This window comes from Haliaeetus albicilla, chromosome 5 (assembly GCF_947461875.1).
Source record: "Haliaeetus albicilla chromosome 5, bHalAlb1.1, whole genome shotgun sequence".
NCBI lineage: Eukaryota > Metazoa > Chordata > Aves > Accipitriformes > Accipitridae > Haliaeetus > Haliaeetus albicilla.
The window spans coordinates 41,438,928-41,459,233 of NC_091487.1; the positions used below are offsets into that span (position 1 = coordinate 41,438,928).

The following is a 20,306-nucleotide window of genomic DNA, read 5'->3' on the forward strand; positions in this document are numbered from 1 at the left end:
AAGTCTGGTCTCTTCACACCTTTTTTTGTATATTTTCTTTTCTTTCCATTTTTATATTGATTGATGATTGACCAGTTCTGAAAGCCTGTCATCCTTAAACCTGGTAATGATGGAACCTCTCAAGCTTAAGTGCGCTTTTTTTTTTTTTTTTTAATGCATTCAAGGAGCAAACGGGCAAGTGTTTGAGAGATTAAGCTGATTTCACGCTTGCCATAAAACTCCAAAAGCTGCTGTATATTCAGGAGAATGGTGGAAGAGTGCTCAATGTTTCATCCTCCTCTGTTCTTTCAAAATAAAAACAAAAAACAACCCTTAAGCTTAGGCCAAAATCCAGTTGGTTTTATTTTCGGTTCAATTAAACTAATTGTACTTGCACATTCGAATAATATTCCTAATGTGATCATGCTAACATAGTGTCTGATTCTGCTACACGTCACCTGTTACAATAAAAAAATACACAATACTGTCAGGAAATAGGACCCCGAGGTGTGTGTGTGTGGTGGTGGGGAAAGTGTGTGTAGATACATAAATTTGTATGTATAAGAGGTTTTCTGTCTCAAATGGGAAACAACTTTCTCAACGTTACAGAGAATGCAGTTACAATAAAAAACATTTAAAATGTCCAATGTGTAATTAAGATACAATGGGGGTACTCAAAATGAGAGCAAATTGCACACTTCTGATACTTTTGCTGAGGCACTAGACCGAGCTGTACCTAGGGATTGCAGTCTGTTGTGCCTTACTTCCACGGTTCTGGCGTAGCAGAGAACCACCTCCGCAGCCGCATCTAGGACAACATGATTGAGATGTGTAATAGTAATGTGATCTAGCATAATCTCATATGAAACATTCAGTCACCATTGTGAAGAGGCTGAAATTATAGTATCAAAAGCAGGACAAAGAGTTAATGACTAGGTACAGGGGGTAGTAAACACCTCTGACTTTCACAGTTCAGATGCAGTCCCAGTTTTGCCTGACTTGAGGGAAGACTTTTCCAGTTGTCAGCATAAGCAGAACAGCGATGCATGCTCCATGTATTTACCATGCAGAAAAAGCTTAATCCAGTCATCAATAAATTAGTCCTTGTTGCCCAAAGGAAAATGTCAGGAAGTTATAAAAGTAGTTACAGAATATGCGCACTGGTCTGCCTACTGGGGTATGGTTGTCTCTTTTTCCAAAGGCTTCTTCCCATGCGCTGTTTCCCTCGGCAAGCAAAACATGTAATTAGGAAGTGGTCTTGTTTGCACTTCGGGATGAATGGAGCTAGTTACGCAGAACAGAAGTCTTGAGTGTGTTCTCGATGAAGGTGGCCACTGGCTCTGGTCTTACGCATACATTGTGAGCTGCAGCCACTGAAAGAAGAGTTAAAAATTAAAGGATGGGAGACTTGTTGGCATCCTCCAACAAATCGTATTGAGACACCGCCCTCTCTAGTGGGAAGGCAGCTGCTTGCTGACGCTTAGTATGAAGCACAGTGGCAGTGGGGAATTTTGTCTTGGGCTTCTTGCTCCTATTTCTCCTTCCCTTGCAACAAGTGAAGACTTTTTTTATGATCTCCTTAGCAGAAGACATGCTTTTAAGTTGAAACTTCCTAAGTCGTCTTAATAAGATTTTCAAAAGGTAAAGAACTATGTTAAACCCCATTAACATATAATGCCCTATCAGTATGTTTGATTTAAATGGCCTTATTAAAAAAAAAAAGTCAAAAGATTTTGTAGCACTTTAAAGATGATCTGAAGAGTCCGCAGCTGTGCCCTTCAGCACCAACTGGAGTCTTACAGAGCAGCTGTTGCTGGCGGATCATGGGTGTTTTCTGTGTAAAGCTGGTAGCGAAATTTTTAGGAGCTTTTGTGGCCTCTTACCAATTGGATGACGATTTCAGACCAACTCTTATAGGTCCCCTTGAGAACATGTGCAATGAATAATATGATTAAAATTTAGTATGTGACCTTGTGTTAGAAATACTGGCATAAAGCAGTTTACCTCCAGGACATTGAGCTTAATGATGCCATCTCCATCTTTATCAAAGGCGTGGAATGCCCCTAAAGCAAGGAAACAAAAATATATGGAGTAGGTTAAATTACTGTTTGTGTAAAGATGATCCCAGATAGCAAACTAAATTGTGCTCCAGTTCTGTTACGCAAACTTGTGCAGGTATTTACTTATGTGCTCAGCAAGTATTTCTGCTGTGTTTTTCCTTAGCTAGGAGAAATGCAGTGGTTTCTTTTGTGTTTGTATGAGATGGCTGTCATATTTTAGATTCCCTGAGCACATATCTTTAATTATTAATACTATATATAGGCAGCAGTGCTTTAAACAAACTTTTTTGAGTACGACAGTGTGTTTTGGGGGCGAGGCGGGGAGGCAGCGCAGTAAAACCGGGGCAGCCACTCACTGAACATGGCGTCCAGGCGGACGAAGCAGCAGATGAAGCTGTCAAAGTCGATGTTCATGTTCTTGTCGGCGTAGCGCATGGTGATGATGTCGTAGAGCTGGTTGTTCAGCCGAAACCCTGCGGAGGACCAGAAACGGGGCCCAGCTGGGGCTCAGGGTGGAGGCTACTGCTGCAGCCGCTAAATAAAATGAAGGGAAGCTACAAGGAGCTTCCCTCTGTCCAGCTGCTTTCTTAAAACAGGAGTAACGTTTTTAAATTACGATTTGGGAGGGCCAAGGGCAAGCGAGTCACCTCATGCTGTAAGTGTGAAGAGGAGAGGTCTACACCAAAGAGTCTGCGGCCTAGCTGAGCCTGGTAAGAGCAAAGCGACGAAAACCGGGCGACAGAAACGTAGGAGGAAGTTGCAATGAAAACAACACGGGTACACAGTGGCCAAAAAATAGATAAGGAGGTGACTCCTGAGCGTGGCGTTACCGACCTGTGGCACCGGCTGCTGCAGCGTGCGACTGCACTTCGTAAAGGGTCTGCCGAGATTTGGGTACTGCTGGTTGTTGGCTAAATGCAAGGTCGTGCACAGCTTACGTGCTGTACGACTGAGAAATTTTTATTGCAAAATGTGTTCTTAGTTCTAAAGTCAGGGATTGACAGCTTTCCTGGCGGGAATGGAAACTTGGAAAATAAAAATGACCTGTATTTCTACTGCAGCAGGAGTCCAAATCCAGGTGTAGTTTTGCCCTTAGCAAAGGATCGAATCACTGATCTTTTGTAAAGTACAAGATAGCCATCTGTTTCTGTTCCTTGATGAACTGGTAACTGATGTGCCAAAATACTACTGAAGATGAAGTGTCACTGAAATCGCCCCATCTACGTTTGTAGTGATACTACAGATTTTCTGATTAAAGAAGTCATCTTGCTCCGTTACAGAGCTGGTAAAGACATTTGCTGGGGGAGGCCTGCTGTCCAGGGGAAGAAGCACACCAGTGTGTTTGAGACAAGAAGCAAGAAAAGTCAGGAGCCTCTCTTTGCAGGACAAATTTCATTAACTGCAAGTTTTGCAGAAATACTTTATTCTCACTGCGCAGGTAGAAGAGGAGACTCAGCCCCCAATGGCTTAGTGCCTAAGAAACATGAGCAGGACTCAAGAAATGTCCGTCCAGTTGCCTCTGATGCAAACTTGGACATTGACCTGCTCAGTGCCTGTACGCTTGGGTTGAAGTTTTTCCACTGTTCTTTGTTTGTTATTTACACAAACATAAAGAATCCACAGCTTAAATGAGAGCAAATGTCTTCAGCACTCCCTGGTCCCCCTGAACAGCTGGGCCCCAAGTGGGAGATCCTTAAGACAGCAGAGCGTCATTTATCATAAAGTTTAAAGAGCTGAAGAGATCTATTTGGTTGGCAAGACAGACATACAAGGCTTGCCATTTGGATTTTTGAGAACCTCTGCTGGGTGAAAGAAAAATTTTTTTAATTTCTCTAGGGTCTGTCTTTAAAAGGCAGCACTATGTTCCTGATCTCACCCTGTGATACATCAAACAAAATAAGGTCTCTTCAGCTGTTGGGCACTGGACACTGGGGGAAGTACCTGCATCCTTGACTGCATTGCGCATCTCGTAGCTGTTAATAGTTCCTGAATGATCCGTGTCATAACGCTTGAAGATTTTCTGGAAAAAGAAAACAAATAAATACACAACAGAAATAAAAGCTTGTGCTCCTGTTGAATGTACCCACTGACTGGATATGGGATGTGTGCCTCAGGCACTTGGAGGCTTTGCCATTTGCCTTACGTTGCTGCTGCTGAGCCGTCTGAGTTGTTAACAGCTCCTCTCCGTCACAAAGTAAGATAATTTAGATCCATGCCCTAAGAAGCAAAAAGCTCTCCTCTAGAGACTCTCCTTGTTTGACTTGAGTTTATGCTGTTAATCCTCTCTCTTGATTGTCCTAATTAAGCTATTTGTGAGGCCTGATTCTAGTTCCCATCCTCCTCCTCCTCTCAATTTGCATGCATCTGTACTGTTCTCATGGGGGAAGTTCTTATACGAGTGCTGGAGGTTCAGAGATTCAGGTTATTTGCTTGGGCTGTGAGTAGGATGAGGAGAAACGTTACTTTTCTTTTTAGAAGCTAATTTGTAATTTTTTTAGGGTTTTTTTTGTTGTTGTAGTGTATGTAGAGAGTTCTTGTTTTCCTACACAAGCTTTTGCACTGCAGAAGCTGTGAAGAACAGTGTTGTGGATACCAGCAATACCTGCCAGCTTTTAATCTTGTCCCAGAGATGTCGAAACTCATCAAAGTTTATCTTCCCTGAGCCATCTGTCTGTGATGCAAACATTCAGGTAAAAAAACCACAATATTTTTAAGAGAAAATTAATTAAGTCTGCAACTACTGGTGAAGGGATGAATGTGAAACTGAGTTCAGGATCTCCTCAGCATTAAGAGTGGGCTGAGCTGTGCAGTAAAATATTTGTGAATGGTTTTGTTATTGTGCATAGTATTTTGTTTGAGGAGTGTGAAGTACTATTTGTACTTTGTGTAGAAGCAGACATCTGGTACAGGAGAGAGGCTTGCTTCTGGAGCTATTATAAAGTACACAAGCAGGATGTTTTAGTGGGCTCTTTCCAAATACCTCCAAATGTGAAGCTTACCCAATGTTTTGTAAGAAAACTGAGCTTTATCCTAGAGTGAAGCTCTTTCTGCCTTGCTTAAAGTTAATTGAGAACTAAGCAAAATGTTGACTAAGCCATTTACAAAATTGTGTTCAGGCTCCAAACATTATGGCTCTGGGTTGTAATTACAATTTTTTTCTGGTTATGTTTGAATGTGCTTATGTTCTCTCAAAATCAGGTGTTACATACAACATCCCTCAGTTTTCCTGTTTGATCAGAGGTAACCCCGTATGGTAACTTGTAGTGTGTTTTATTATACCTGCTCTGAGGCAATTTCTGTATGTGTTGCATGCTAAACACACTGTGGAATGTATAATACATTATAAACTTAAGAGAGAAATACAGTAAGTTTGTTGGCAAGAACTGTAGTTAGGTTGAGTTGGTTTATAAAAAAATTTTTGAAAAATCATGCTTTAGTACATGAGTTGCTGACACCTAAGGAAGGGTCTCATACTGACTGACTTATTCTGTAGTTTTCTGGTTTGGGATATTTTCATCTGCCAACTACAGTAATGTTGAGATGACTGGAGTTAAGATGTGCCAAACGAGGAATGCTGTGTTCTCTGACTATGCACTATAAAGTACTGTTCTGCTTCCCTGGCTTACTTACTAAATTGTGTGTGTAGTGGTGGGAAATACAACCTGAGTGGACTAGTGTGGTATCACGCACTCCTCTTTCACCAGAAAAGGATACATCCATTAAAGCAATCATGCTGCGGCAGGATTCCAGTTCAAATCCTTCTGTCTTTAGGTCCTTATCTGAAATAAATGATCCCAGGTGAAAACAGATCATGCAAGACAGCAAGTGCTTCTTCCTCTTAGATGTAACTCTACTCAAAGTAGAAGCCAAACCTACTTCCTTCATCCAGTAAGAAATGAATGGTAAAGAAATTTGAAAAGACTCTAAGTAATGTTATTGCTTGTGAATTAGAGATTACTTTTCTTGACCTGTTATACACAATAAAAACCTGTGGAAAACTCTAAACTAACTTCCAGGTAACTAAACAAGCCCAGGGTCTGTAGGCTAAAGTTTGCTAAACAGGGAGAAAAGTCTGCCTCTCCATTAGATTTTTTTTTTTTTTTTTAAAGGGCATTTGCAGATTGCTAGAAATGCTCTATTATCCTGTGTGGTGCTTCCAATAAACGTTTGCTCGTTTCTGTGTTATCAGTACTTGGTCACTCATAGAGAGCATCTCTATGAAAAGTTCAGCTTGCAAAAGTCTCGGATGCAAAGTCCATGGAAGTGTAAGTAGGAAATTTGTGAGTTTGAAACCATAAATAATTTTTAGAGTGCAGCTCAGGGGTGGAGGGTTACATTATACCACAGATTTCTTTGTCCAGGGTTACTGAAAAAACATGGTCAAACTCACGTTTTTTTACAACATTATTGAGAACGTTCCTGAGTTCTTCAGCGTTGATCTCCATGTCCTGGTGGGAAATGTGGTGAGAATATCATTAATTACAACATTCCTTATGAAGCAGATCATTTTATGGATGGATATGCTAAAAGTATGAAGTCTTTTGTCACTTTTCAGTATGGCATATATATGCTTCAAACTAGAGAACGTTCTAGGTCATTATAAACATTAGTCCAAATCTTTCTTGAGGCTGAAGTACAAGGTAGGTCTAAAGTTACCATATAGTGCTTATTAAACTACAACTAGAAGAATGACCAGTAATTTCAAGCCACTGTATAAGCCAAAAAGCAAAATGCAAAAATCCCTGTAACCCATTTGCAGCATCTTGATTTATGCAGTTCTTTGATCTGTTTTTAATTTTAACTTCCCTCGTCAAGCACGTACTGGAGGGCATTGCATTTCTAACTTGTTTATACATGCTTTGCAAAATAGCATCTTGTGGTAGTGATAGAAGTAAAAGCTCGAATTTAAATCGGGCTCCCTCGTACACAATGGGAATAGCGTATATGTACATACGAGGATAGCTGTATACTTAATTGGATTTTGATTTGGTTTTGCTTAGCTTCAAATCTCAAAGGAAATTTTAAAATTTAGTGGTTTGAATCTGTGAAGCAGTTGATTTAGGTGCTGTTGTGGCTAGGCTGCTTTGATGGCAGACACAGGGATCTGTTTGCGTACTCACATCCCCTGCAATCTGTCGGAAAATATTCCTGAACTGTTGTTCCTCTTCACTCCTCTCACGAGCTTTTGCTGAAGGACGCTGAAAAGAGACAAGGAAAGAAGAGACACATTCTTAGCCCAGCAGGGAAGGGAAAGGGCCTGGACGGCTCGCTCACCTTTGCACGAGGGAGCCTCTTAGTGAATCTGGAGGTCTTTGGAGGAACAGGTCATCCTCCTGTTCATTTCCCCTTTTTTTGGTTAAATGTATTCCTTGGCAAAACTGCTGAGTATTTAACTTCATCCCATTGCTCTCCTATCTTTTGGAAAGAGCCTAAAGGGTTACTTTCACTGACAGAGGTTTATCTTCTAGGTTTTTTTGTTTCAAAACATTGCAAAGGAGAGGTTTGGAGCAGAAGAGGCATATCTGCTCCATAGCTGCCCTGTAGGCTCGGAATTGACCAGAGGGACTTGAGCTTGAGAGGTCTTTGTAATGGGGGGGGTCCCTTGCTGGAGACAAGTAGCACAAGAGACAGAGGCAAATGATGAAAGTGAAGCTTTCTCAGACACATGCAAAGAGCAAGCCTGAACTCTGAGGCTGATACTGAAAAAGGAAACTCTATTTTACACCCCCCCCCCCGAAATTACAGGAATTATGTGTAACAAAGTTAATTTCTTGGCTTAGTTCTTATTTTTGTTTGTCTAAATGCAGAGGGAAGTTAGGATTGGTTCCCACTTTGCCACCTGCGTGTTCTGGCAGCCGTGCAGCAGAACAGCACGCTTGCTGTCAACTCAAGCCATGCCTCCAGATGCCATGAGCCTGGGTGCAGGATCTGGCCATTGCATCTTGTGTCCCTCACCCACCTGCACGCAGAAACCCTGCATTCGCTACCCTGTTTTCCTCCTCTCCGGTAGTGAGAGAAAAGAGGAGGGGTGCAGGAGCTCCTGGGTTTGCTCATCCTTTTCCCCTCTGGCCAGTGGGGACTGGTATAGGGATGTGTAACTTGTAGTGGGGGAGGCTGTGATCATTGCCAGGAGCTCCTGAAGCCCCTCAGGCACAGTTTATGTATGTACCGCTTCAGGGGGCTGAGCGAGAGTGGATTGGACTGCGCTGCTCGTGGGGAAAGGTCTGTCACAGTGGGGATCCTTGTATGAGAGAGCAACCAAGAGTAGTTTTCAAGCAACTACATCCTCCAGCACACGTGTTAAATAACTGAAGGGATAGTCTGTGTCATGCTCATTAGATCCACGTAAACCATACGCAAGTTATGCTAAGATTTGATGTAAAGCTGTTAAGTATCTTAGGACACTTCGTTGCCCCATTCCTGTGCTTCCCCCAGCCGCTGTCATGCTAGCCAGACCAAGCCCTATTTCCCCCTTTGCCACTTGCTGCAGAAACCTTTTTCTCATCTATGTGGGTTTTTTCACCATCTTTGCCAGCATCCTCATCTGCTGTCAGCTCCTTATTGCTGTTTGCTCTGTCGGAAACAAAGATGATAGGCTAGAAGAAGAAGGAAGAGAGCAAAAGAAAAATGGAAATTACACAAGAAGATGTGGAAACGAAAATAGTTGGTGACAACCATTTGTGGTAAAGAACATGCAGCAACAGCTCCCACCCCTGAGAGCATGACTGGAGAAGCCAGAGCTGGGAATGAAAGCAAAGGAAGAAAAAAAAAAGGTGGAGGAATTTCTGAAGTTACTGTTCTCCTCGTGCTAAAAAAGCTGCAAAAGTCTTTTTGCAAAATAGTGCAATCTCTGGCTTCTAGCTTTCCTTTTCAGAAAGTCAGTAACTGTTTAAACGCGCTTGTTGTGGGTTTTTGGGGGGGGTGTTTTGTTTGGGTTTTTTTTTTTTGTTTTAGCAAAATAAGCCTCCCAGATTCTCAATTCTCAGTTAAACTGATAAAATTGCTCCTCTATGAAGGACAGTAGTACTGAGAACAAACAATCTGAATCCTACACAGAAAAGGAGTATTTGTGTAGGAGCTTGTTAGTTATGCAAAATATATGTTCTTTCTCTGTATTAATCCTTGAAGCATTCAGCTGTAAGCAGCCATGTGTAACTGCTCTGTTTTAGTGCATTTAAAACAAGGAAAGCCGCTACAAGATGCGAATGTGTTGCCCTAGAGTATTAATTGCAATCAGCCTGTCTTGAGGTTAAAAATGTCTGATTGCATTTTCAAGGTCCTAAATGTGTTGTGTGGAAAGGAAAGCAGGATCCTGGACTTTGGTGAGCAGAAACTTCAGGAACGAGGAGTAGCTGCATTAAGCAATAGCAAATGTGAGGGCACGTGTCCGGAGAAGGGGTGATTTTCACTAGAAAGGTTGTGTTGGGGTGCCTGTGGAGGGGCAGGCAGGAAGGGCAGTTTGAGCAACCCAAAGGATCAAGCTTTTAAAGCTGAAAAGTTTCTGTTAGCTTTTTGCCACCCCCTTGAGTGAGCGGGGTTTATGATGCTAATGCTATGTCATTAGAATTTAGTGTAGGAAGACAAAATCTTTGCTGCCTGCAAGTGCCCTCTTATCCAGTGCCCTTCGTTAACTAGATCAGTTTCTAGATGCGGAGAAATCATGATACCAAGGAACCCTGCTCCTGCTGCATGCATTGCACGTGCTCCTTGCTTTGCTGGCATTCAGCACATAGTGCAAGTACCCACCTTGCCCTTTTTCTTCTTCTGTACAAAAAGAGACAAAATTAAAGAAAAAAAGTGGTTTTAAACAGAATTATAGATTTTACCCAGATTATGCAGAGCTGATGGTAAAGTGTTTTTTTTCTCTTGCCCTTTCTTACATTTATTTTTCCCATTCCTATATTCATACAGTTTTTTCCCATTTCCTATATTCATACAGTTTTCAAATCTCCAAAAATGAGGGAAAATGTGCCCACCAAGAAGTTGCATACTGAAGGACAGAAATTGCAGAAGCCATAGCAAAACAGTGTCCCATCTCATTTGGGACTTTGTCTGCTTGAATAAAATCTCTATTGTACCTTTAGCTCTGACTATTCCTTTTTCTTTTTCCCAACCTGTTGATGCAGTGGAGATTGGACTTTGGTGCCCACAGGTCTGTTATCTGAAGTGGCAATTAAATTCCACCAGATCTGGACAAATATTTTTGTTATCATGACAGCAAATGAAAGGGGAATACTTCTGAGCAAGGTTTGATGGACCTCAATTCTGTGCAAGAGCATTTCCTCCGATTTTTTTTCAAGATTAATTGTATTGTTAGCTCTAGTATATTCCCACAAAGATGTGTAAGACCCCAGGCTGAAGAGTTAGAGCTTGTCATGGATGCTAGTTTGAATCAGAGTATCATTAGGGTCCCTTTCCAGAAAGTATGTACTTCAAAATAAGTACTTTTTTTCTTTATTAGATGAGATACCAGTTTCACAAACAAAATATCTTGGAGCATAGAGCTAGGCCTCCCCTGGTAAATGAACAATCTCCATTGATGGAGGCAAAGGCAATGCTTAGCATCCCTTGTCTTTATGCCAGGAGCAGATTTCAAATCTGGCCAAATGTTTTGGTGTGACCAAATCAGAAAGTAGTGTACATAATATATAAAGCAAGTGTTAACAGAAGCACGTTGAGAAAAAATGTGGGAATTTATGCTAAAGGAGCTGTTATGTGGCTGCAAATGGTTTCCTGCTGTAGGTTTTCCTTGATGTGATGCTCCTCCTCTCCCTACCCCTGTTCATGTACAAAAGAGGCCGAGGACAGTACTTACTGATGGACGCTCTGCCTCAATCATGTTTTCAACCTCCCTAGAAGAAAGCAGAAAGTAAATAAATCGGGAAAGTGACTGTTCCCAACGATGATTGTTTCTGTAGCTGGTTTGTAAGCAGCTGCTTGAACTTTCCTAACAGCCGGTGCTGTGGGCTGGCTTCCCAGCATTACCACTGCAGGCTCTAGACATAGGTTTTTCCCAGTTTGAGCTGTGCATCCCAAGTACCACTTCCAGGAGGGCTCTTGCCTGGTTTACTCCTCTGAAGAAGAGCCTTGACAACACTGAACTTTGGCAGCAGGGAGTAGAACAGGAGCTGTTTGGCCTAAGTAGAGTGACACTGGCTGCAATTTGCTGAGCTCTGGGAAACTAGTTGAAGAGCAGGACGGAGAGGAAATAACTACCTACTTCTGTATTTCATTTGTGACTGAAATTAGGTCTGGTTCAATGATCTATCTGACCAAAACTCCAGCCAGTGGCATACAGCAATAAAAAACAAATAGGTTCATTTTCATTATTAAAAACCGCTGATGGTATGTTTACAAAGGATATCCTGCAAGTAGTAAGCTTCTCCAAAGACAATTCAAAGCAGGCTCCTGTTAGATTACAAGGGAAGCTCAGGGAAATGAGTTTGCCGCTTGGAGTTTCTAATGAGGGTAAGAAAATTAAAAGCAGGGTGTAGCAAACTGGGAACATGGCTACAGCAGACTAGCAAGCTCACCTCCATCTTTATGGTCAGATAAATGGATTTGCAACTTACTCTGAAAGACTTCTTTTCTCTGAGAAGACCCTTAGGATGAATTCTCCCTCCTGGTGGGGTTCGTATGTTGATGGGATGATGACGTACTCGCTGGGAGGTAACCGGAAGCGCTCAGAGATTTCTCGCATGTTTATATAGGTTTTACTTCTAGCTTTGGAGGCATTGTAGAGGAAAAAATCCTTTTGCAAGTGGTGCTTAGTACCATGCATCTGCAGAACAAATGAGTCAATTTGTCTTCAAGGAAGTCTTACCCGTTCCCCAGGTGGCTTGTCATGCGGGCAGTACATGGTTGGGACAGAAAACACAAATGAAGCAGCAGCTTAGCAAGCAGGGAGCTGATGAGGGATGCTAACTGGTAACAGATACGGAGTCTGTCACCTGTAAGTCACTACTGGATGGGTCTAGCTGGCTTCTGAGGGCTGCTCCAGGGCCCACCTGCAGAGCCTTGGCTGACTTCTGCCATGTAGGCACTTTTACTTGACTGTTGTGTTGTGTGTAACCAAAGTTCAGCTACTTTCCTTAGAGGGTGGCATGGCAAGGAATGGTATATGCAAACTCCTACATGCAGTGTGGTAAGGTGAAGGTGCTTGCAGTGGAAACGTGTCCTTGCCTGGACAAAACACGAGTTCTGTATCTGCTAAAGAAACATGAAAATCAAACGTTGCATTGGTTCAAATATGAACATTAAGTCAAGAATTATGGGCTAAGAACACTTGCAGGCTGTTTTCTGCAGAAATAACCACCTGTAAAATTGTCAGCAAAGACAACATTCAGGCTGTCATCTTCATTTTTTCCAGGTAACAAATCAGTCAGGTGAGCTTGTTTGCAAAACTTGTGATGCCAATGATTCAGCTACCGGCAAGCTCAGAAAAACATAATCTGTGTACTTCTAACATGTTTTCTTCGATGGCTGAAAATACCATTGATTTTCCAAACAAATTCTAAGACTATAGAGAAAACTCTGTGGCTGCAGGATATAGGCCATTGGCATTATTTGCAGGAGGAAACGGCAGTGAAAGTTTAGGATGGTTCTGCGTGGAGCGCGACGGCAAAGCGCTCTCTGATGCTTCTTTCTGCAGCCCCGGCTCACTGACCGACCGTGTCGGCCACGGCCAGGTCTCACAGAGAATAGAAAAGAAGAACCGAGGAACATGCGCAAGTGAAAATGGGGCGCGGGTGAGAAGGAACCAAAAATTATTGGCAAAATGTTACTAACAAACACTCAAAGCAGAAAGGTTAGCAGTTTCACTTCTGTTACGTCCCTGAAAACAAACTTGACTGGACAGTTTCCTGCTGACTTACAGACAAGCACAACAGTAACGCTAGCTGTGAGTATACACCAAGATGTCAATCTGCCTCCGTTCTGCTCATACCTCTTTGGGCACCTTAGGGAGAAACAAAGAGAAGAAACAGTCAGAGCTGCTAGGTGAGTCCGCTTGTTTCTAGATCATACAGAAGGGCGTTCACATAGATTTCTGAGGGCACAATCAGTAATTAAAATGCCCCAAGTTAGAAAAATATTCTAAGCAATTTCTCTCTTCCTTTCTAGATTTCTTGGGATCTACATGAGGTCCACTAAGATCTGAACTAAATATGTTTGTGCAAGGGACTGAGTAAATTGACTTCATGAAGTCGATAGCAGGGACAGAGATTAATTGCTACATATGCATCTTGGATGTCTGTTTCCTTTTTTACACTATTCTGCCAATGAAATGTTTAGTTTCAGCGCGGATGAAAGGGAGATTGAAGAATGTATGGGAAAGAATATGTTAAAATCTGGCATTAAGTCACTATAAAAGCCTAAAAAGCGTGTTACTTATAGACGGAGTAAACCCTGAGGTTACTACGGTCTGAATGGTTACAAAGCCTTGAATTTCCTTCCTTCCAGGCTTCCTCTGGGTCCCTTGCAAAGTAAAAATTGCAATTCATGTAATCAGGCTGAATGATTCAGTGACTTTCTTGGTAAACGCATACTGTCAGGATTTGTGACCATGGTGCGAAGAACAAAGTCTAGAGCTGGTACCTCGTAGATGGCAAAGCCAATGGTGTACAGGTTGGCTCCCAGCTTGCGTTCTTTCCTCCTGTTTTTCTGCATCAGTGCGACGAGGAAGCTGCAGATAACCTGTTCATCCTCAGGATCATCATCTTCCTCCAGGAGCTTCAAGCGATACTGGGGATTGGTCCAAAATGTATCTGAAATCCCACCAACAACCCAAAGCAAACATGTAAAGCTTTAGTTTTCTAACAATACTCATGATCAGAGATAACTTTTAAGTTCCCTGCCTGTGGCTCCTGAGGAAAAGGTTAAAATTGGGCTAATACATATGTATTTTTTTTACGTGTTATGGGTTTTACATAGTTCTAACAAAACTGCACAGCAAAGGAGCATATAAAATGAAGAACTAGCATCCAACAAACTTCCAAAGCACCTAAAACTATCAGAAAGTGGATTTTGCAAGTGAAATCTAACTGTTAGAGTGAAATTGATCTCTTTAATCTTACTTGGGGTGAAGTATTTGAACAATGATTTATCTTTGCCAGGCCTGCCTTTTGGGCTTATAAGGTGCTGTCACAAACATAGTGACAGAAGGCTTCCAGCTACAAAATCGTGTGCCTCGTCCACTGAGGAAGCAAAACTTTTCCTATGGCTGAGCACTGATCGGGCTGTGGTACGACTTCACCTGTGGGATCTAACACGGTCCCCATCAAAGAGGCTGTATCTCTCAAGACCCATTGCTCACCTGGATAATTGCGGCAACCCCCAGCTGAGCAGCCTCTCACCCAGCGCCCTTCGTTGACTGACACAGTCCAGGTCTGGAGTTTATCGGCTTCCAGAGTATCAGGTGTGAGGTTACAGATCTCGAGTTTTGTGAAGTGCCTCATGAAATCTTCAAATGATATCCTGGAGGAATTGAGGGGAAACTGAGCCCAAATGGATTTACACGGTTGGGTGGTTGTCTGAAAGATCCTGGTGGGGTGGAGGAGGGTGACCAACGATACCACCACTATTAGGGCAAGTTTGCAGTGGGAGCGCCATGATTTCCTAATGCATTTGGCCTGCTGGTTGGTCAATTTACACAGCTACAGCTCCAAACTGGGGGAAACTGGGCTGAGAGGATGGTACGTAGGAAGGGTGATGGAGCGCTCGTGGAAGTGTAGCATATTTAGGACTCTGCTGGTGGCACTCAATAAACCCTGGTGGGAGAATGAGGAGGTCGCAGAGCAGGGCTTATTGGGAATATGAAGGGGAACAGGGATTACTGCAATGGTTTTAGCAGATTTAAGTAGTGCAGTGTGATTCATTTTTTTTCTATGGATGCTTATCTACTAGAGAAGCACAGGCTTTTGACCGACATTCTCACCAGAACTCCCCATCCTCCACAATCTTGTGCTGCAGGCGGATTTTCTCTTCTTTGTTAATAAAGTTCCACTCCTCTGACCTTCAAAGGAGTAAACAAGTTAGATTACGATTTGCAATACAGTTTCCATTAAAATTTCTACTCTTTACTGTAAGCCTCATGGAATGGAAAGTCAAAGAGTCATCTTGCTACATTCATAGAATTTTTCTTTTTGAGCTTTGCAGCCATTTGTTCTCATTGCTACCCTCCTTTCCACATGCCCAAATGAAAAAAGCAATTGCCCTACTTGTCTCTGCCTTCTCTTCAGACATCCTCTTAGCAGCTCTCAAAAATCTGCTGAACTGTTAATTTTATTTAGCTTGAAGAAAAAAGTGTTTGCAGGCTCTCCTTGCTGGAGTAGCTATTGAAATTCCTTTTAGTAAAACCTAATGAGAAACTTTATCCAAACTCGTTCAGGTACTGACATCTTGTTTTGTCCAGTTCTTTTGTAACTTAAAAGATTTTTCTACTGTCACATCTTGTTTTGAAAGTGGACATTGCTGAACTTGCTAGACAGTAAAATCAGACTGACTGTGCCATTAGACTTGGTTCTCTCTTCATTTCCATTGAGTAAAGCCCCTCTTAACACCTCTTTTAGGTACTCTTCTTTTTACAGCTTCAGCTAAGCACTCAACTATGATCAACTCCAAAGCGCATGAGTCAAAATGACAGCAAAGACAATTCAGATACCTCATCATTAAAGGTTAGGGTCATGCACGAGCTGCATAAGGGCAAATAAAGCTGCAATTTTTTTTACTATTTTTTTTTTTTCCAAATCAGGTGAAGCTCTGTTTTACTCACTTGTCACTCCAAGGTCCGTTCCATTCCACCTGCCCCCAGGGGTTTCTCAGCCTCACCAGACGTATTTTTTCCCCTTTAAATGTTGTCTAATTGAAAGAGAACGCAACAAGAATAGACTGAGAGTAGGTTCAAAAGGAAAAGCTCTGCCCGTCAAATAGCTGATACCAGCTCCTCCAGTGATGGTGCTTTCCTGGGCCATGGCCCTGCCTGACCTGCCTGGGGTGAGTGCTGGAAGGCTGTCACACCAGGAGGTGGCTGCCTGTGGTCACATTTGCCCAAGCAGTGGAATTTCCCCAGAAAGCCAAAACTTGGACAGGTTTGTTTCTCCACAAGGCTTTCATTTATTTAAGTATAGATGTTGTTTCCTGAGCTTATAATTTGTTTTGCTTTTTTCCTCCCTCATAGCTTTGCTGACATGCATGGTGCTGGGCGAGTGTAGACCACAGCTGGAGGGAAGGGACTGTACGTTACCTCTTCCACGGCCGTGACAGAGTAGGCATGACCTTTGACGAGCCCACAAGACATCCGGGTTTCATACTGCATTGGCATTATGGTCTGTTAGACACAAGGTAAAAACTTGTAAGAGTCACGCAAAGCTCAGCCAGCTGCTCTAAGGCAGGTAGTGCCACCCAGGGCTTTTGGAGGGAGGGTGACACCATTCAAGTGACAGCGTTTTTTGTCTCATTCTCTTCTTTGCGTTTGCCAAGGTGGCCAAGCTTGCCAAGCTTAGTGCCCACAGAATTAATGTTGTTGGTTAGAAAGGAGTGAAGCATGAACTAAAAAAAGGAAAAAGTTAGTAATATCTATTGGAAAGAACATTTTGTGATTTACTTTTTCCCTTTGTGTAGGTTACTGCTTTTTGCACTTGGAACATGCTAGTCTATAGCATACTTAATTAAAATAATTAGATTTTCTACCTTAGGACTATTCAGCCCTTTCGGGGATAGTATGTTCTTGTATGGCTCAGTAAGGTTATTACATGAACTGGAAACATCAGAGCAGATCAACACCTAGAAGAATACTTTCATCTTTACACATGGCTGCTATCTTACCACAATGACATTAAACCACCCTGTATTTAATACACTGTTCCTACTAACTTACACTATTATTTTCTAAATTAATTTCCTGTACATTTTAGTTAAAATCCTCATGATTGAAATTTTTTCTAACTGACATTCAGGAAGGGCATAGCTTTCTTCAGCAATCTGTTGGTCAGGCGTAATTCTTGGTAAGCAACTGTTAGTGTGACTGATAGATTTTTATTTGCAAATCTCAGAATGCTGTTTATCTGGGAGATAAAGAATTGAGAGCAAGGTGCAGGTGCACAGAGTCTACTGTACTTGTAAGAGAGATCACCGAGATCAGTGGAAGGGAAGGCTCTGCTACGCGCACATGGACCATGTGCGAAACTTCTCCTCCTCTATGTCTGTTATTGAGAGATGACTGCAAGGCCCTGCCAGTAACTCTGCTATCCCTTCTTGACACATTTGCGGTTGTGAGAAAGGCAGGGCTAGAAACAGAGAATTAGTAAGGTTGCACAGATAGATTCTCAGCTTGCATAGGGAGGATCTCATCCAAATATTGCCTGGCTGTTGCAATTATTTTCCATTATTTCCCTTCTGCTCCTGTTTCTTTTTCTTTTTTTTTTTTCTTGCTCCTGTTTCCATACTTTTTATGCCTATAACCTCATATCTATTTCACCTTTTCTTCATTTCTACTGGTGTTGTTGCTATCATTACTTATCAGGACCCCTTTGTCTTTTTTTCTATTTAAAAACACTCTTCTGCTGGTGCCCTGGGTCGCTTCTCTGAAGTGCCTCTGAAGCCTGCACTATCTGCCTCTTTCCATCAAGAGTCATGATTTCTTTTCTAGTGATGGCTTAGGAGTGTGTAATAACCAGCAGCACAATGGCTGCTGGGGCAGCAACTATAGAAAGAGAGAAACCTTCTTTCAGTAAAGAGTCACTGGGGAGGAAATTCCCCCCAAAACATGGATGATTTGGGCAGCCACACTTGCAAAACAAGACAGTCATACTGGGCTTTCCCAAAGAATTACACATTTTAGTCTTCTAGGAAGACTAAATATGGACGTCAAAAGAGGAAAAATCAGCTCTTTCTGCTGCAAATGCAGAAGACAGTTTGCACAACCAAAAGTTTTAGATTATGTAATTGTGGAGGGTTTTTTTGTTTTCTTTTTTCCTCTGTAAAGCAAGAGATGTAATTTCATTGTCATGGAAATGCAGCTCCCTAAAGGGCAACGCATGACAGCTGCCTGACAGAGAGAAGGAGGAGGCAATGTGTCCCTCTACAGATTTGAAAGCTTTTAAGCTTACCAATATGGGATTTTTCTTAAATGGTTTTAACATACCTCTCTTTATTTTGCTAGATATGTAGGTATGCTGGAGTTACTTTGTATTTCATCACACTTGTAAAACTCAACATGTTTTTCCGTTTCCTTGTTAGGCATTTTAAATGAGGATCTTAATGGCAGTCTCAGCGAAGCCCTCTAGTGTCAGTCACTGTGTTTGAAAGCACTGTAGTCTTTTAACACATATGTCAAATAGCATCCATAAGAACAAGTCTTTAGTGTTGGGATAATTCAGTGAAGCCAAAGAAGGATTTAAAAGCATGGGTGATATGTTTCTCTAACTGTCTGGAAATAAAAGCGCTCTGAAGTCAACCACTTCTGGAGACATACGAACCCAGGCTGGCCTCTCATCCGTCCCCTGGTAGTCTACAGTGGAGTGAGTCATCTGTGCGTTTTCTAGATTCTTCACCATTCGAGCAATCAGTTCCCCAATGTCGCTCCGAGGAGCTGATCCGTAGGAAAAGCCTAGGTTATCCTGGTACAGAGAAGGGGAGAAAAGTGTCATGCAGAAAGATGAGGCAGGGAGAGGGAAGAGAAATGATGCAAGAAAGATGAGTGGTAAAAGATAACTTCTCTTCTCCCTCATTGTGTCCATACTTATCTACAGTGGTTGATAGCACTGGTTGTCCTCCTGCCTTTGGTGCAACTTCATACTCCATAATGGTTATTGAAACGAATTTTTTTGCTTTTAAATTTACCATGATAAACGAAGAAAATCTGACGCTATGTTGGCAATCAAAGGGTGAATTTCCTACGTGTTTGCACACTTAGTCTTTGACATGAAGATTTGTGTCTTAACAGAGTTGTAGCAGCCCCATATTAACTTCATTTTACTGGGCGAGGGCACTGGGGGTGGGGGGTGCCAGTTTTGCTGATTGCACTCCTTCTCTCCACCTCTGTGTTCTGCTTCTGTCCATTTCCCTTTTGGTGCTTGCTATTTGCTAATGGGTGGTGTCTAGTGGAGATTACTCCATCTCCTAGAAATGGATGTTTGCTATGGAGAGGTCCTTCTCCTCTGCCATTTCTTACGGCTCATCTGTAAAGTTCATATGGACTCACATCAATAGAGCTGGCCATGAGGGATCCTCTGTCAATGGCATGTTTCATGATTTTATAGATATCCTTAGGGGCATCCTTTATCTCATAGAACTCTGTGACTCCTCCAGTGAAGTCCTCCATGGCTTCGGTGGTGTTGCCTCCTTTCAAAGCTTCGTATGACCCATGGAGTCTTGAAAAGAGAAAAGAAGAAGATTCTCTTTTACGCAGATAAAGATACCTACCTATGTTTTTATATCTACCTTGTGCGTGTATGAATACAGGTATGTAAACACACATACTAAAAAAACCCACAAACCATCTGTTTGGTAAACCACAAATTAAAAGTTTTAAAACATGCTATCTGCACACATGAAAAAAAAAAAAAAAAAGTTGAGAATCAAATATAGACCTCTGAATGAGTAACAAAACCCCCTAGAAAATATGCTTTACCCCATCCCCAATTCTGAGGCATGAGATTCTATGGGGAAAGGCACTGGTATGTTCAGAGCCTCTCTATGTGCTCATTGTAAGTCCTGTACGTGGTGGTTTAACCACATCCCCAGCCAAAGCCTCAGTGGGGAGCCTGGCATGGTCCAGCAGGTTGTTTTACTTTGCATAGGCCTTTTCCAGGAGGGCACTCCAGAACTCGTTGCGCTGGGAGGACTTGGTAAAGACCAGCTGGTTGTTGTACGTCGGTAAGCAGTCATCGATGATGACGTCCACCCAGTCTCCATAGCGCCAGAACTGAATAAAGGCAAACAGAAAAAAACTGTGGGTTGACTTGGTGCAGGGGGTGAGGAGCCTGGCTGAAAAGCCAGGCTAAGTGAGCAGAAATGTGGAAATTAACTGCTTCCTAATGTGGCAAAAAGTGGTGGCCGTCGGGAGGGGGGCAGCTGTAATGAATTCCCTTGGGCAATGCGTGCAGGACAGTGAGAGGTCCCTTAGGAGAGCCAAGGGAAATGCGGAAAGCAGTCAATCTTCTCTGAATAAGTGGTTCTTCAATAACTTGTTTTCGACTTGTTTTGTGGGCCTAAAAACAGATGCTCTTGCCAACTACCCACATGTCTGTGCTGGGTAGCACTGCAACT

At 42.3% G+C, this 20,306-nt stretch overlaps 1 protein-coding gene across 4 annotated transcripts in view; it reads right to left on the reverse strand.

Annotated features, from left to right (window-relative positions):
• Positions 1 to 312: 312 nt before the first annotated feature.
• The window catches only part of CAPN3 (calpain 3), a 30,641-nt gene continuing 10,647 nt past the window's right edge, over positions 313 to 20,306 (reverse strand). The window contains exons 4-24 of one of the 4 annotated variants that reach the window (XM_009929739.2): positions 19,829 to 19,962; positions 19,240 to 19,408; positions 18,515 to 18,655; positions 16,282 to 16,365; positions 15,811 to 15,896; positions 14,974 to 15,051; positions 14,353 to 14,513; positions 13,635 to 13,804; positions 12,985 to 12,996; positions 11,612 to 11,820; positions 10,855 to 10,891; positions 9,786 to 9,803; positions 8,534 to 8,635; positions 7,160 to 7,237; positions 6,430 to 6,487; positions 5,754 to 5,818; positions 4,642 to 4,710; positions 3,981 to 4,059; positions 2,396 to 2,512; positions 1,984 to 2,042; positions 313 to 1,352 (exon numbers count right to left, since the gene is read on the reverse strand). In XM_009929739.2, the coding sequence (XP_009928041.1) occupies positions 1,326 to 1,352; positions 1,984 to 2,042; positions 2,396 to 2,512; positions 3,981 to 4,059; positions 4,642 to 4,710; positions 5,754 to 5,818; positions 6,430 to 6,487; positions 7,160 to 7,237; positions 8,534 to 8,635; positions 9,786 to 9,803; positions 10,855 to 10,891; positions 11,612 to 11,820; positions 12,985 to 12,996; positions 13,635 to 13,804; positions 14,353 to 14,513; positions 14,974 to 15,051; positions 15,811 to 15,896; positions 16,282 to 16,365; positions 18,515 to 18,655; positions 19,240 to 19,408; positions 19,829 to 19,962 (1,953 nt within the window). In that variant the 3' untranslated portion in view covers positions 313 to 1,325. Of the gene's footprint in view, positions 1,353 to 1,983; positions 2,043 to 2,395; positions 2,513 to 3,980; positions 4,060 to 4,641; positions 4,711 to 5,753; positions 5,819 to 6,429; positions 6,488 to 7,159; positions 7,238 to 8,533; positions 8,636 to 9,785; positions 9,804 to 10,854; positions 10,892 to 11,611; positions 11,821 to 12,913; positions 12,935 to 12,984; positions 12,997 to 13,634; positions 13,805 to 14,352; positions 14,514 to 14,973; positions 15,052 to 15,810; positions 15,897 to 16,281; positions 16,366 to 18,514; positions 18,656 to 19,239; positions 19,409 to 19,828; positions 19,963 to 20,306 lie in introns of those variants that run through there. The other 3 variants (XM_069784370.1, XM_069784371.1, XM_069784372.1) reach the window with 3 other exon arrangements.